The sequence below is a fragment of the Centruroides vittatus genome, unplaced genomic scaffold (assembly GCF_030686945.1).
Source record: "Centruroides vittatus isolate TY-2023 unplaced genomic scaffold, ASM3068694v2 contig_579, whole genome shotgun sequence".
Classification (NCBI taxonomy): domain Eukaryota; kingdom Metazoa; phylum Arthropoda; class Arachnida; order Scorpiones; family Buthidae; genus Centruroides; species Centruroides vittatus.
The window spans coordinates 432636-449733 of record NW_027122347.1 but is presented as its reverse complement, the minus strand read 5'-3'; the positions used below and the strand labels follow the sequence as shown (position 1 = coordinate 449733).

Below are 17098 nucleotides of genomic sequence, written 5' to 3'. Positions count from 1 at the left end.
GCTAATAATACTCCCTAGTATATATAATTTGAAACAATTGAAAAGGCTGATTATTAAAAAACCATTCTTCCCGAGTGATCATCTACCACACTTCTTTAACATTATCACTATGGATTGACTATAAATGTTTCAAAAATAAAAGTCATAGCAAAATTTCTCCAGAATTTTACTTTGTAACATTGGAGAATCAGCAAGGATTACATTGTCATCAGCATTGATACATGTAACTTGACTTGATCAGAGAGAGAAATCCCAGGTAGGTCAGATTTAGCAAGTTGCACTATCAAACCATTAACATATAACATGTAAATAAAAAGCAGTGAGCTCAGAATCTCCTGCAAAACTCCAATGTCAATACCAAATGAATCGGTCGTTTCGGCTAAAATCTTTACTCTTGCAGTGGCTTTGGAGTATATATCAATTATAAGGCTAAGAAACCGTTTATTCATACCCATTCTTTCTAATAGATATGGTTTCTAAACCACAAAACTTTACGATTCGATCTGCTTTTGATATCGTTAAAGTCTACAAAAACAGTATAAAGTATTCCTCTCTTTTTTTGCAATTTCAATTGTACTAATGCATTTAATACAAATGTTTGATCCTGGCAATATCGGCCAGGTCGAAAACCTGCTTGCTTCGGATACAAAATATTTAATAATTCAATCTTCTAATCTTTTAAGATGGCAGTCCACCGCTCTCGGGGACCCGAACGGGTCAAAAAACCCTCAGGCATATTTTGTGAATTGGTTCATTTCGGATATGTCAGGCCCTGTTTCTGGCCATCCGATCACCACAATGTCGGCCTAGCCGAACCCATAACGGGCTTTTTGGAAAGGGCCTCTTAGTGCACACAGCCGGAAAGAGTTTAGAAAAGGGCATCTAAAAACTGATGGAAAATGTCCAGAACGGTCAAAGATAGTCGAAAATATTTGCTCAGAAGTTTTAAACTTCATTAGTTAATTGAGTAATGACTGCTTCTTTTCAAAACTTTTCCCACCCTGTGGTCACTACGGAAGTTTTTTCATATGCACGACAGGCTTGATTAAGACTGCACTCTCCGCAATGAGGTAAGTGGATGGAGAGGGATGGAACCCGACATGTCCACGCACTCTACTCACGAAAATTTTCGATAATCAGAGCTCGAGCGTCTGCAGAGGTGACAAACGGGGTATTTTCCTTCTCCTGAAATCGAGTAAAAATTTCTACAAATTATAATCGTAAGTGACCGAAATATGTAACCTTACACTCTCGACCATGGGAGGCTTTGTTGCTTAATTGGAATTTTTTCCATAGATTTATAATGGGAATCCGAAACCCAATATATTGTCGCTATTAATTGTTTTGTTTTGAAAAGAATTTCTGAGCAAGGTACAACACGTTAAGATATACAAGGTGTGGCCGGATGGCCGAGCGATCAAGGTTAGCAGCCTACCGCCCTGGGGGACCCGGGATCGAATCCGGACGGGTCGAGAAATCCCCAGGAATTTTTCGGGGGGTGGTCCGTCCGGATATGTCGGTCCCCGTCCCTCACCACCCGGCCGTCCCATTGTGGGCCTGGCCGAACCCATAATGGGCTTGCTATAAGAGGCCCTCTTAGTGCCCACTGGGCGGAAAGAGTTACAAAAAAAAGAAAAAAAAAAGATATACAAGGTGAAATTTTCCAGAGAAATAGGAAAAAGATGGGTATTAAAAAATCCGGCAAAAGAGTTCGCGCGTCTTTGAACTCTCCCGTTCTAAATAATCTTTGAAATACGAAATACGAAAATCTTTAAAATCTCCCGTTCTAAGTCGAACTTTAAAATCCATCTTCGTTACAATACGCCATTTTATTAGTTCTGGCGCAAAATTTCGTTGGAGTCATAACTCGGCAAGATGCGTTTCGGTCATTTGTCGATTTGAGTGGCTACCGAAGAAGCTCGCCGGCTTCTCTTCAATTAAAATACTTTTCTTGTGGAATTTATACCAAATTAAAAAAATAATCTAAAATGGTAAAATTATATTATAATCAAAGATTACGGTACTCTCCAATTTATTATTGCAATCTGTTTGTAAATTACGATACAAATTGATAATTATATTACGGTCGGTAAAATTGTACAACGTGAAAAAAATGAATTCTTTTAACACAGTAGAAAATAAACTAAATTTAAAAATAAAAATAATAATCCGACATTTTATATTTTAAAAGAATTTTTCTATTCTCCCTCTGTCGTCCAAAGTTCGCAATTACGTTATCACGTGTTCTTCCAGGTTGTCAGATATCGTTTGGCGTTTTTAGGGATTCCATCCTCTTCATTCAAAAAAAAAAAAAATAATAATAATAATAACTGATCGCAATGGAAAACGATATTTTGGATTGTTTAGAGGATTTAGGGTGAGATATTTTAAATTGGTAAAGGCTAAACTATAATTTTATTTTACTTTGATTCGGCATCCTGTAACAACTATCGTCTGTTTTCTTTTTAAATCTCCGTATTTATCGAATTCCGCTAGTCATGTGATTAATATAAACTGGAAGCAATATTAAATAATAAATATTTGTTAATTAAAATTAGTTACGTATATTCTGCGGGGTTGGCGTAAGTCTAAACACAGGCAGTGGTAAGAAGTGGATTGAACGAAATTTCCCAAATGGGGTTGAAGGACTGTGGAATGGATCTCTTACCTGATTTTAATCCCTTTAATTACTTCTAGTGTAAGCTGAAGAGAGGGATTATTCTGTAAAAATTCTGATATTAATTGTCCAAAGTAATGTATTAATGAGTGTACTACAATTGATGAAGATACTGCGTTGTGTTTGGGTCGGTTTTATGGTGTGTTGAAATGTACATTGCTGGTGATGGAAATGGTACCATTATGCTCTCGAATGAGATGGTTCGAACCCGATCAGAACTGTAGACTGTACTCGTTGGAGCAAATGTCCCATATTTCCATGTGTGATCCTTCTTGAGATACACCTGAAAATTGGCCTAATTCCTGGTTGCTGCTCTGCTAAGACTATTGCATTTAACTATTTAGTCCATGCAATTATGCCTGCTTTAAGTAGCCTGCTTGATTGTTTATGGAGTACTTGATGTTATATAGCTATGGTGGGTGTAAGGCCGAGGTGCTTGCCGTTGCTCCTGCCGAAGCACGCAACTGTGTGTGGAGCGTAGGTCGAGGCTTGCCGTCGTCTGTCTCGACCGACGTGGAGCCCAAAGAATGGGCACTGTACTGGTTTGGATGAAAACTGACCTTTCGAGGCTAATATCATGCAAGGGGTTGCCCGTATGGTTGTGGCTCTTTCGACTTTTTTGCTCGTATAGGGGGTCCGTAACTCTGGAGGGATGACAAATTCCTTGTTCAGAGTTCGCTTCTTACTGTGGAAACCGTGTTGAAAATTTGTTCGTTAAAAATAAATATATTTGCCCGTGTCCAGACTTTATGTCCATCCCGTATTTTGTATAATTTGTGTACTGCAAATAATTTTTTTGGAATATAGTCATCATCTGATAACCGTGTGGTAAGGTGTTGATGGAAGTTCAGAATTTGACATTGATTCATACTGGTGTAATTTAGAACGGGTAGTATGGATCTGAGTGTCGTTTCCATTTGCACTCTGGCTGGCTAACTCGTTGTAGGTCGAGCCTGCATGCAATATATATATTTATGGTTAGATATGTAGCCAAAATTTGCTAGTGCCTTATGTTAACTACTGTTATTATTTTTTCAGTAATTAAATATAATTCTGTTGCTTGTTGTAGAATAATAACAGTCAGTTTTCTAATAAAACTGCATATTAGTTAAGTGATGTGAGACAGTGACAGTATGAGCTGTAAGGCTGTTTTAATTTGTTATGAGGAAGTCTGATCAAAGTATGGTCAGTTTACCAGTGAAGAATGAAGTTTCATATTTCCACTAAAATAAATGGAAATTAAGAGATCAATATGCATGCTTATCTCAAGTATTATCCATATAGAATATATTTAAGGCAGACTTGAATTGTGTACAAAATAAATCATTGGTATAGGAAAAAATTCATAAAATAGATTATTTTGTACATAAGCATGCTTTATGTCACAAATTATCTAATTTGTGACGTAAAGCATGAGATGGTAAAAGATCAGACTACTGCTTACTCTATAGTTGTTGAAAATTGTCACCCAGTATCTGGCAGTGTTATTTTTTATATTAAGTTAACATAATTTTTTGTTTTTAATACATAAACAGAAAATTAATATTACAAAATCTATGCTTCGGTTATTTTATACATTCATTCAAAGAAAGATTTAAATTTCATGATCAAATGAATAAAGAACTTAATGGGCCAGTTAAAGAAATCAGGGGTCATATTCTGGTCACCATCTCTAGTCTCTCGTCTCTCACAAGCTGGTCACTGATTGGCTAATCATTTTGATTAGCCAGTCAGCGACTGGCTTGTGAGAGACGGTGTCCAGAATACGGCCCCTGGTCTAATTGAAACCTTGAGTTTGACTACTTTTTATGCTAGTTAATCCTTTTAATTACTGTTGATTAATATTGTTTGTGTCAGATGACATAGGTTAGACTAGGGTAGATTTTTGTTTTTACTCTTTCTGCCCTGTGAGCACTAAGAGGACTCTTTTCTCATTGTGGATTCAGCCATGCATACAATGGGACATCCAGGTGGTGATGTATGGGGCTTGACATATTTGAGACAGACCACTTTTCAAAAAATTTCTGGAGTTTATTGACTCTAGATTTGAACCCAGAGTGGTAGGCTAATGCCTTACCACCTCTGCCTACTAGCTGGCAGTTAGACCACGGTAATGACAGACAGATCTAAACCTTCTAAACCTAGTTATTATTGATCCTCAAATGATAACACCAGATTCATCTGACTAATTAGTCAAGTTTGTCCTAATGAATCTGGCATTATTTAATTGTTAATATATAATGTGAAGTTGTTTACTACTTAATTATAATTGATTTAATAACTTTTCTAGCAAGTCAGTAATTCATAGAATTGGTTGTTTTAAATTTGTTATGAATTATGTATACAACAAAATGCATTCAATATATTAATTCATACATTTATCAAAATTTGTTGTCATAAGCATTTTTATTGAAGTTTAATAAAATTTGAATAGAAATACTGTAGATTCTGTTTACAAATACCGAGAAATGTGATGCAGAATAGAAAAATTAATCATTATAACTTCAAATATTTTTGGCCATATTTTACTGACCTTCCTTAGGAAAAACTTACAAATGAAACAACAGTTGCATTTGAATAGAATGACAAATAGATTCTGCTTATTTGAAATACCTAAATAACATTACAGTTAGTGAAAATTCAGTTTTTATTGACTCTGACATTAATCATGGAAAGGAAATGTTAAAACAATTAATAAATATATATAAATTCAATTTTTATTAATTATAATCATTATTATTATTAATTAATTCATCCGACATACACCAGTAATTGAAGCAACAAATGCCAGCAATTTACAATAAACTACTGTCATGTGAGCAAATAATGATTAAAAAAATCAATGTTTAAAATTGATAGCAGTGGTTAAAATTGATAATGATTGTGCAATATCAGTTGTTTCCAAATGGAAATGCAAGCTTCAACTGAATTGCTGTAACTGTTATCACCTGGTATGCCTATTAACTATATATTGAGGCCTGTTACATGAAAAAAAAACTTAGCAATGCCTATTAGACCTAATCTATGACTCAATTTAAACCTTAATTTATTGGATGGAAACAGATACTTTAATTACTGAATCAATGAATTAAGATTTAATTCACTGTTTTGGGAATTAAAGTGTCTGTTTACTAAAGATGATGATGATTGAAACACTGATTACAAGCAGTTTTTATAAGTGTATTTTAGCTTGTATGTTTTGAGACTTTCTAATTTTAATAACATTAAATGATTAATAACAAAAACATGGTTAAAATAAGTGGATTTTATTTTATTAATGAAAATATTTGAATTTATCAAATTGCAAAATTATTATATAAAATTTTAATAACTTTTCCAAAATTCATATTTTTTTTTTACATATAAACTTGAATATTATGTACCGTACTTTGCATATGTACTGTACCAGCTTATTCAATAAATGTTTTTGAGATTTTATATTGTACTATATTATCTCATAATACTTTATCTGTATTTATATTTATATATTTGTTTACAGTAATATATAATGGCACCATTAAGTTTTGAAAATATTTTAAGTAGAAAAGTTAGCAAGCTTCAGCTCTTTAAAAATCTAACTATTAAATTACTTTCGGTTTTGAATAATCAAAATACTGAATTAATATTTGCTTTTTTTTATTTGTATTATTTTTATCACATAAAAAATTGAAAGTAACTTGATTAAAATAAGATTACTACAATCTGTGTTTTCAAATATGATAACAAATCTGTTTATCTGAAACTGAAAATTAGCATTCAGTGTTTATTTAATCTAATAATAAGGTAATAAAATAAATAATAACAACCTACAAACAATTTTGATCTATTTAAGTCTTTTATCCTTTTTAAAATTCCAGCCAGAGATGGATGGGAAACAGCTTGAAGATAAAATACAATTCATTAAAATAACTGATGATATGACATTAAAAACACATACTGAATATACTTGAATATACCTACTTTTTATTGTAGGATCCTGTATCAACTACACACAGCAGCGTCAAGTGTTTTTAATGTCATATCATCAGTTATTTTAATGAATTGTATTTTATCATCAAGCTGTTTCCCATCTGTTTCTGGCTGGGATTTTAAAAAGGATAAAAGACTTAAATAGATCAAAATTGTTTGTATGGTCGTTATTATTTAAATATTTACATAATTATGTTTTTATTATTGATTCTTGAAGAAAAATACTTCACATTGTTTAGTATTAAGTCAGTTTAAATACAGTTCTTAATGTTTGTTGTGATGGAATTCTACAGTAATATATAATGAAGCCATTAAGTTTTGAAAAATATTTTAAGGGAGAATATTTTAATGGGAGAATGAATATAGAAGAAACTGTTTCCAATACTAATTTTCTAAATTTAATTTATTTTCTAAATCTAATTTTCATTGCATTAGTTGTACCTATCTGTGATGCATTTTCTTGTGTGGAAGACTATTGTCATTCATAGTGCATTTTGTGTTTAAAATTTTATATTAAATCTCTTTTGTTGAAAAAGTGACCAGAAACTTCTTACTGATTTATATGCAACAATCAGAGGTGGATTTAAAACTATGTCCACATCTATGTAACAACATTGTAAACATGTTGTTACCACTTGATAAACCAGCTTGGGCATAGTAGAAGACTTGCAGCATTGACATTTAACATCACTCAAAGGTTCAGAAAATGGTTTGCCACTGTTCTTTCTTATTGGTTTTTCAATGAACCATTAAAGGATGACACAGTATGAAGTGTGTTTTCGGGTAATACAGGTAAGGATACTTTTAAGCAGCTGCAGCATGTTCACTAGACAAAGGGTGTGTTCTTTTTATTCTTCGTGTAACTCCACACGTGCAGGATCCATTTAAAAGTTCTTGTGAAACACGTTTCTATATTGCTGCCAGAATACATGTAGTCAGATGACAAGAACGGCTGGTAGTAGTTTACAGTGGAAAACAACATGGCGTCTTCCTTGGCTCAGATAGTTTCGTTTCAGTGTCCCTTATGTGTTTTATGAATAAAAATTTTATAAGTTGTAAAACTGCATATTAATGCACAAGGTGATGTGTCATCTCAAAGTTTTTTTTAGTGTAAGTTGGCATTCTAATTTTTTCGTGGCTACTTTGAATGCTCTGCCGGCCAGACAATCCATTTTATGGTTAAATTTTACAATTGGGTCACGTCTTTTAACTTTTGTCTCTAAAAATGCATAGTTTAAAATTATAGATCCTTTCATCACAATACTATTGATAGTATGGACACTGCTATCATTTTCTTTCTTTCACCATCATTCCCAAATGACTACAAACAGCAGCACACATCCATGATGGCAGAGATGCAGAGCGATCACTATCAATGAACACAAACAGTGATTTGTTAAATGCTGTGCAAAACTTGTATGGCACAAAATAATGTGTGTCAAAATGTTTGTCTCTGTTTAAAAAAATAGGTTATAGGTATAGGCTACAGTTCATAATGAAACCGAACAAAATGCCATCCATAACATTGTTATATAGATGTGACCATGGCTTAAAATTTTTTCTCTGCCTAGGCTATAACTTTTTTACGATAATCTTAGGTCACGTTGTCAACATAATGACCATACAATTCAAGTTTCTTTGACCCTGGTAAATGGAAAGTAACATTACACCATTTAGTAGTCAGCTTTTGATATCCACAAGAATTGATTCTAGGACCATTTGCAGATACTAAAATTTACAAGTGCTCAAATCCCTTATATAAAATGCCATAGAATTTTATGTAACCTACACACACCTTCCCATGTGCTTTAAATTAGTGATGAACAACCTTTTCTGAATGTGGACCACAAGGAACTTTGTAGGCTTCCAGTGGGCCACATATTTCCTCTTGTGGCAAATGATATAACTGAAAATAAGTTATGAAATAAAAGTTTTAGAAAATTTAACAAATGTATGCTAATTTTTTAATCATACAGTAGTATTATTTTTTACTTAGAATAAAAGTCAATCATAAGATTATTTTCTGTTAGTAAAAATATCATTAATTTTATAGGGATAGGAACACTTTGGGCCCCTAAGTTTTCTCTGGTTCCAAGAGAAAACTCCAGCTTCTCCTCTCAACATTATATACAGTAATTAATTACAATAAAATGATGAAATAAAAAGTAATTTTAACAGTCTTCCTTAAAGTTTATAATCAATTCAGCTTTTTAATTATATCAAAAGACTATTTCTTGTAAAAAAGAATAGTTTTGAAAACAAAATTTGCATGGAAGACTGACTTCGTAACTTGTAGAAATTATAAATAGATTGACTCTATTGGCTGACAGATGTTTAAACTATTTATTGTATCAGCAGATTCACACATTGCTATCGTGCCAAAATTTATAATGTGGTAAATATTCCAGATATTTAAATATGAAAAACAAAGACATTTGGCAAAATAATAAATTTTTGACTGTCTCAAATGTACTACCTGTAGTGAATCAACAAAAAATAATAATTTATAAATATTATTATTATTCTATAACAATTGTAAATATATAAAGTTTATATAAATATAGATAATGTAAGCTTACTTTTCTAAATTTAGACCAATTAAAACCAATTGTTAGAAACTTTCCTATTTTATAATTGAATTTCACTTTCTGACAGTAATATTTGATCCTGCTATTATCACTGATCAATTGTCTGATAAATTTACGAAATTTAACAGCGTCAACAATAAAAATGAAGAAAAACCTAAAAAAATACAAGTGAAAGTCTTTATTACTAAAGCTTTGTCAATTAGAATATAGAAAAGTAGAAAGGAATACAGTTAAATTTGTTTTTAGCGTTCCATTTCATATTCTTACGTCTTTTCTTTACTTTTATCATTCTAACTATATCAAATTTCACAAATTTATCATGTCTGTAGTTTTTCAACAAACCAAAAGCAACACAATGATTAATTATCACTGATCAATTAGATAATGGTGGTGGTGATCAATCAATTCATTCATAATTTCATCAATTTTATCTAATCTATTTTTTAGCTTAGATGAAATTGATGAAATTATGAATGAATTGCTTGATCATCATCATTCAATTGATCAATGATAATCAGTCTTAGCTTTTAATAAAAAATATAGCAATAATTTCTAAATTACTAATAAATTTACAAAATAGAATTTTATGTAGAAGTCTGTCAGTAATTTTTACTAATTTCTTTTATCAGAATTATGAAAATTAGAGTAAAAGCATTTAGTTGGAGTCATTACTCATTTAAAAAAATATTTCATTAGATCTAACATTATGATTTATAGTATTAAAAATGTAACGAAGTGCTTATAAATGCAAAAATTGATAATGAAGTTTCTGATTAAATTATCTTCTATTTAAACAGATTATGTATAAATAATTAATTTCCTGTTTTCTATATTTAATGACTTTTAATGTAATAATTTGTTATGTTTTCTTAATGGCTATTTATAATAAAACAGATGAATATAAAAATATATGTAGACACATTTGTATAAAATTTTGACATATGTTTTTATCAAATAAAAAAAATTAAATTGCTTTCATCTTACACGACTTGATATCTGCAAGAAAATATAACTTAATTTTAATTAATTTAGCAACATAATAATGACGATAGCTATTATTGAAATACATCAATATTTATTTTAGTTGATCGGAATATAGAAAAACATAAGTTGTTATAAATGCTATTTAATATTTTTATACATGGTATGCAACGTTCAAGTTGTATATCATATATAGCAGCTGTTCATGTAAAAGTAAAGTTTATGATTATTGGGCTGCAGTTTGAAAAAGTTGTAGATCTATAAATTCCCACTGTCGTCCGTCTGTTTGTCCATCTTTCCTTAATCTCAAGAATGGAGTTAGATAGATGAAATCTGAGACCACATATGGAAAGATTAGGAGCAGGAGATCCCGATTGACTATATACAAACTTCTGATGCAAACCAGAAGTCGTGTTATTTCAGTTTAAAAATTTTCTCCTGAAAGAAATTAGGTAGATGACTGGCATGACTCTATTTGCTAACAGGAAAAGTATGATGTACAGGGGCAAGATACAACTAATTTGAAATGGAGAGCCTATATTTTAATTTAAATTGATTAAAAAAATATGATTAAAAATTGCAGTTTTGCATTGTGACGATGTCACAATAAATAATTGCTTGTTACTAATAAACTATTTTTAAAAGTAAATGAATCTGTACGTATTTATTTAGTTTTTAAGATGGAATCTTTAAATAATTCAATCTTAAAAGCTATGTTTATATATAATATAATGGCAATCTTTCAAAATATATTCACACACCTTTAACTTCCAGCAACAAACGTGCAACTTTAATACCATAAACTAATGTTTTCAGTCATTTTTAAATTACCATCATCAAGTGAATCAAAACTACAAAATAAAACATTGTATATAAAATGTGTAAGAAATAATGCATATTTTATAAATATATACAGTAGACCCCCCTATAACACGGCGAAAAAATTGCGATTGTGTTCGTATAACATGCTAAGAGACTCGTATAACACGGTAAAATGTCATCGCAGACTCGTGTCGCGACAGGATTGGTCGAATCTGGACCAATAGCGGATATTGTACAAACCGTTGAGTTTAAACGAGCAGCAGACCTACTAAAAAACCATTTATTATTTAACGGTCATAAAAATTATATTTATATTAATGATGTTTCCAAAGTTCATCGAATTTTTCACAGAAAAATAACTTGTCAGGAAACACGCGCCCACCGCTCGATGAGCCGCTCCACGATGAAAACAAGCTTAAGCAATGGTGTCGTCAAACAGTGCACACTCGGTAAGTAATCCTACAAATTTTTGTTTATAGCATAGTTTATATGGATTATTCCCAAAAAATTATACATGATTTGGAAATGTTGAGTCAAATTAATCTAGAATCGATTAATTTTATGGAAGAAAACCTTTCAAACAGTCGTAGCCCCTAAACTGCACACGTGCCGGGCTGTGATTGGCTCATGTATTTAAGTGACTCGTACAGCACGGATTCATATAACACGGAACATATCTATCATGTTATAGGGGGATCTACTGTATTCCATAATGATCTGTTTTAATAATCATATATGGAATTGGTCACCTGGCCACTTCTTGTCCTGTATCACTTTACATATCTTCTCCTCAGGATATGTAATCCACAATTAGACAATGGAGAGGTGTTTCATAATCCATCTGTGATTTGGTTTGTGGATTGATGACTTGAGAACCACTTATTTAAGATGACCAAAATCTTTAGTGTGTGCTATTAAAGCTGTTTATTGTTAGAAATTTAAGGTGTATAGATATATTTTGTAACAAATTTCAGTTTTGATGCTAATTAGTACTAATCTTTTGCTTTCTTTTATCATTTCTTCAGCTTATTGCAATTGCTTTCAATTCATTCTATATAGATAAACTAAGACAAGTTGTCATTCATCTCATCAGTCAGTCATAACATAAATTCTTCTGTTTGATTAGATTAAGATAATTGTTAAGTACACAAGTACATACATTACCGGAAAGAGTTTTTTGTAATTTTTATTTTATTTTTGATATTAAAATAATTTAATGTGGAAAAACTGTAATTACAGCAGCTTTTACCAGTATTATATTGATTTGAAGTGTCCCTTTCTTTATTTCTTTTTACCTCTATGTCCTTACTGTTTTACATTTCTGTGTATATACTGTCTACTGGATCTTGTTTATTAATAGGACTTATTATACTGGTACAGTTTCTGATTAACAAAGAATGGAGATCTTAGTCAAAAGTCAAAACAAAATATCTTTATTTTCATTATATTTTATAATTATTATGTAACTTGTTTTATTTATTTCAATATTGGAATAAATTAATAATGTAAAATAAAAAGTAAAAAAAAAAATTAACTAAATTTTAAGAAATGAAACTTATAACTTTTAATTTTGACTCTAGCGTTTATTTTTTGAAATTATATACAGGATGTTACGTAAGCTTATTACAATTTATTGTTTACTTACTAATAATCTTAAATTATAATTTTAGTTATCCAGGTTCATTGGATCCTAATGGTTTTACAAAAGCAATACAAGAAGGTCCTAAGAGTGTTGAGTTTACAAGAATTGTTGAATGGTTATCAAAAGAATTACAAGTTGTTATCAAGTTAGAAGGCTGCGTCAATGCAATAACAAGTATGTATACAATGTGTATATCTTCTTAAAGTTCAAATATTTTGAAATATATAATCAGTTCAACATTGCGATAAGTAATAGTCTGGAAGAAATTTAGTTTGGTGCATAGTAACATAGCAACATAATACTTAGGAGTTATAAGTTTGATTTCCATTCTTAGTTATTTATTTTAGACAATTCTAAACTTATCAATTTAATTATAAACTTATCTGGTTACTAAACTTAAAAGAGTAATATTGCCTTTCATTTTTAGTTATTTAGAAACTTATTAACTAATTCTGAAGTAAATCAAAAATATATCATAACTAGCTATTACCCGTGACTTTGCCCATGCAGATTTTGCAAGTAAACACCATTTATATTCAGTATTTCAACAACCATAGTAATTGTTATATAACACCTACTGCTGAGAATGATGAGAATTGCTGAGAATGAAATGAACTGTTTTCAATTTGATCAGTTTTCTGGAACGTTTACAATCGTTCTATAATCGAACCAATATGTAATAACAGTTTTGAATTTAAAAGGGTTTGAACATTTGGTTAAAAAATCGAAATATATAAAAATATTTATAACAATGTCTGAAATGTTATCAATTTAATACACCTAAGTGCTCAATGAAGACTAAACGTAGTTGAAAACAAAAAATCGCTTCTAAAATAGTACAGTAGAAGACGTTCTTCAGGTTAAGCCTTAATCCTTTCCCTCTTCCCTGTGGAGGAAAATTTCAAAAAATTCCTTCTTAGTGTGCGTTTTCATGTCGTACCCTAACTGTGTACCAAATTTCACCTCTAGGTTCAGCAGTTTGCTCTGGGCAATGATGAATCAATCACCCAGTCAGTCAGGGCAAGTAATTTTATATATTTAGACCAATAATTTTGATGATGATAATTATACTTAGTATACTTCTAAACCTAGTCTTTGTGAATTATTTTTTTATTTACAAGTAATCTTCAATACAGTTTAGCACTTCAGATATGTATTATTTATACAAAAAATGTTGACAAGAGTTTATACAAAACTTTCCCCATATTCATAATTTACAAAGTTGTGTAGTGCCATCTGTTGTGTGATTAACCCAAATGTTGTTGAAATACTTTAATTTCCAAATGTAATTTTGATTTAAAATCATATTTATGTTGCATGTATTTGGAGATTATTAATGAATTGTGAAAGATGAAATTTGCAAATCTCTGAAGTAACTCCATTATTTCAAAACTCAAATTTGTGTGTTTCAACAAACAAAAAAATCTCATTTCAGTCCATTCATTCTATACTCCAGATTAGTGTTCATTTCTCTTATATTATACAGAATTTCTCTCTCTTACTAGAGGAAAATTTTGATCAGTAGATGAACAAACCATTTTTTATTTTTTTATTTTTAGGAAAACACATTTAAATTACTTTATTTTCAATAAATTATTCAGAGTAAGTCTGAAAATTAGACTTAAGTAATAAAATTACCACTCGTTAAAAAATTAAATATCTTTTTAAGCTGTATCTTATCTGCACAAACCTTAATTTATATTAAACAGCATTTAATTTTAAAATTTAAATTATTTTATGAGAATTCCTGGCAGGTCGAGCATCCATGGTATTTTTATCCGAGATTTTTTTGTTTATTGAAACACACAAATTTGAGTTTGAAATAATGAAGTCTTTTTATAAAATTGCATTTATTTTGCACAAATTAATTTTAATTGTGAGATTCTGTGAAAAATGTAGACAATTTTGTATCATCCAGATCCTGTTGTATTGATACTTGTTTCCACATCATGAAGGTGTGTAGAATGTTGCATTGTTAGCTGTTTCACAGCTATCGATACAACATTCTACATGCCTTCATGATATGGAAACAGGATCTCTCTCTCTCCCTTTTTTTTAGCTATATTTAAATTTAATATTTTATAGATAATATTTTTTGGTATTCATTTTGCTGTATTGATTAGCTCTTCTTTCAAATTAAGATTAGGTCTCCAATTTTTAAGAAAAATTGCTGTCTAATCTTACTTGTTTTTTTTTTCTTTTCTATTGTAAGAAGAAAGGAAATAGACAATTGTATAAATATTATTTATTGTTAAAAACGATTATTAAATATGATTGTAATGCTTACATGTTATGGCGTTACAGGAGTGAAGTCTTAGAGAATGAACTCGTCCACTAGCACTTTCAAAAGAAAGTGCTAGTAGACGAGTTCGTTCTCTAAGACTCCACTCCTGTAACGTCACAACACGCGAGTGTTATAATCATATAATAAACATTGGCATGAAGTGACATTGTATTATATCAACAATTATTAATTTTTTAAACTTAGAATTTTTCCAGTTTCATTGTCATTGTGTATTGACAGTAGAATGTGTCTCCAAAAAACATAAGAAAAATTATAATGTCTGATTTATGCAGATTTATGGTTTCGTAAATACACACTTATGATACTTCGACTTACAATTAAACAAAACCATCTGTTAAACACAAATTTGAAATACATAGTACAGGGTGAAAGTTTTGAGGAAATATAAACTTATATTCTCAATATCTTTTTTATAGCAAAATCTGTTTGGCTTTAATTATCCTTTGAAAACAAACAAACATATATATATATACATTAAAAATACATCATAGTTAAGCAACATAAAACCTATGCAATTTTCAATGTGTGTGGAAACCTTTGGAACAGATTAACTATGTAAGCTGAAGACTGTCTATAGTTGAACAAATTAATCTTCAATTACTCCTATCAAGATTTATAATAAATGTGCCAGAAGTGAATATGTTTTCAAAACAATTTAATATAAAAACTACTGAAAATATTATATATTTCATTGTAATTAATAAATATATATATATATTACAATATACGTCAATATTATATATATACACTTAAAATTATTGATACTATACATATTGCTATTCTATTTTCTTTTACAAATATTACAAATATACTTAACATTTACAAGATTATGTACATGATTATGAGATTATTGTATACATACCTCTGTTTATTTGTATAATTCTTATACTCTCATAGATAAAATATGCTAATATGATAAGACTTTTATGATCTTGTCATGTATCTTTGACTTCTGTTGTTGGTTTTAGAATAACCTGGAAAAATTTATTTCATTACCAGTATTTATTTAAATTAAAGATAGAAACTTACAAACTATTAATAATGTCTAAAAGTCTAGCTTTCACTATTTTGAAAAATATTAAATAATAAAAATAAAAATATTCTGAAGTTTACAAGCATAAGAATATGAATCGTCTGATAAATTAAAATAAAAATCTTTTAAATTAAAATAATGCTTTAATATAAGCATAAGCCGTCATCATAGGCTAACAATGTATTACATCGAGTTTATATTTATATATGATACAATTATAAACTTGAAATACATTGAATAATAGAAATAAAATTGCAGTCATCACCAATGTAACATCACAAATGACTTTTTTTAGCTTGGGATGCTAATTAATGGAGTTCTTGACACCCAAAAATGCAAAATTTCCTTATGATAATGAGATGCAACAGTCATACAATTTTTTTTTTCTGAAAATTTATTTAAGAAATGCAACAACTTTTTGCAAAAAGATAAACTTTTTTAGCGTTTTTGATTTACTTTTTCATTATTATTAGGGGTTAAGTGAGATTACTTGGTTAACACTGGTGGCTGTGTACTATGCCAGACCAAAGTCAAGACATAGTAATCAAAACAAAAATTAAAGTGTATCAGCGTGTGTGTCTGTATTCAGGAATTTCCTCACAATATGACATGTATTCAATATAGTAGCATTCTGAAGTGTGATGTATGCATTTCTATTCAATTGTAATGTTCTCAGGCTTTTGTGTACTGTGTGTGAAATCACACCTGTAGAGGAGAGAACAACAGGTACAATAAGCACCCTATCCATCCTCCACAGATGCCTTATTTCCTGGGCGAGTTCTGTGTACTTGCTAATTTTTTCAGTGCATGTGTTTTGTATACATTGTGAGTGTTTGAAACAGATATGTCTATAATGTATGTGATTTTATTGTGTTTGTCAATGAGTGTGATGTCTGGTCTGTTGTGGTAAATTGTTTTATCTGTGATTATGGCTCTGTCATAGTACATTTTGTGTGTTTTGTTATTTAATACTGTCTATGGAATGTATTTATAGTATGGTTCAAGGATGTCTAATAATTTGTGTTTCTTTGCAAGCTCTTGATGTATTATATTTGCTACTTGATTATATCTATGTAAATTA

General features: G+C 30.1%; 1 protein-coding gene and 1 long non-coding RNA gene across 2 annotated transcripts in view; one reads left to right on the top strand and one right to left on the bottom strand.

Annotated features, from left to right (window-relative positions):
• Nucleotides 1–2220: 2220 nt before the first annotated feature.
• LOC136979128 (protein FAM98A-like) overlaps nucleotides 2221–17098 on the top strand; it is a 31540-nt gene continuing 16662 nt past the window's right edge. The window contains exons 1-2 of the mRNA XM_067275055.1: nucleotides 2221–2377; nucleotides 12708–12853. Coding sequence (XP_067131156.1) covers nucleotides 2340–2377; nucleotides 12708–12853 — 184 coding nt within the window. The 5' untranslated portion in view covers nucleotides 2221–2339. The remainder of the gene's footprint in view (nucleotides 2378–12707; nucleotides 12854–17098) is intronic.
• LOC136979134 (uncharacterized) overlaps nucleotides 8253–17098 on the bottom strand; it is a 28739-nt gene continuing 19893 nt past the window's right edge. Inside the window, exons 2-4 of the long non-coding RNA XR_010881346.1 lie at nucleotides 15847–15958; nucleotides 8432–8552; nucleotides 8253–8399 (exon numbers count right to left, since the gene is read on the bottom strand). This is a non-coding gene — a long non-coding RNA (uncharacterized lncRNA). The remainder of the gene's footprint in view (nucleotides 8400–8431; nucleotides 8553–15846; nucleotides 15959–17098) is intronic.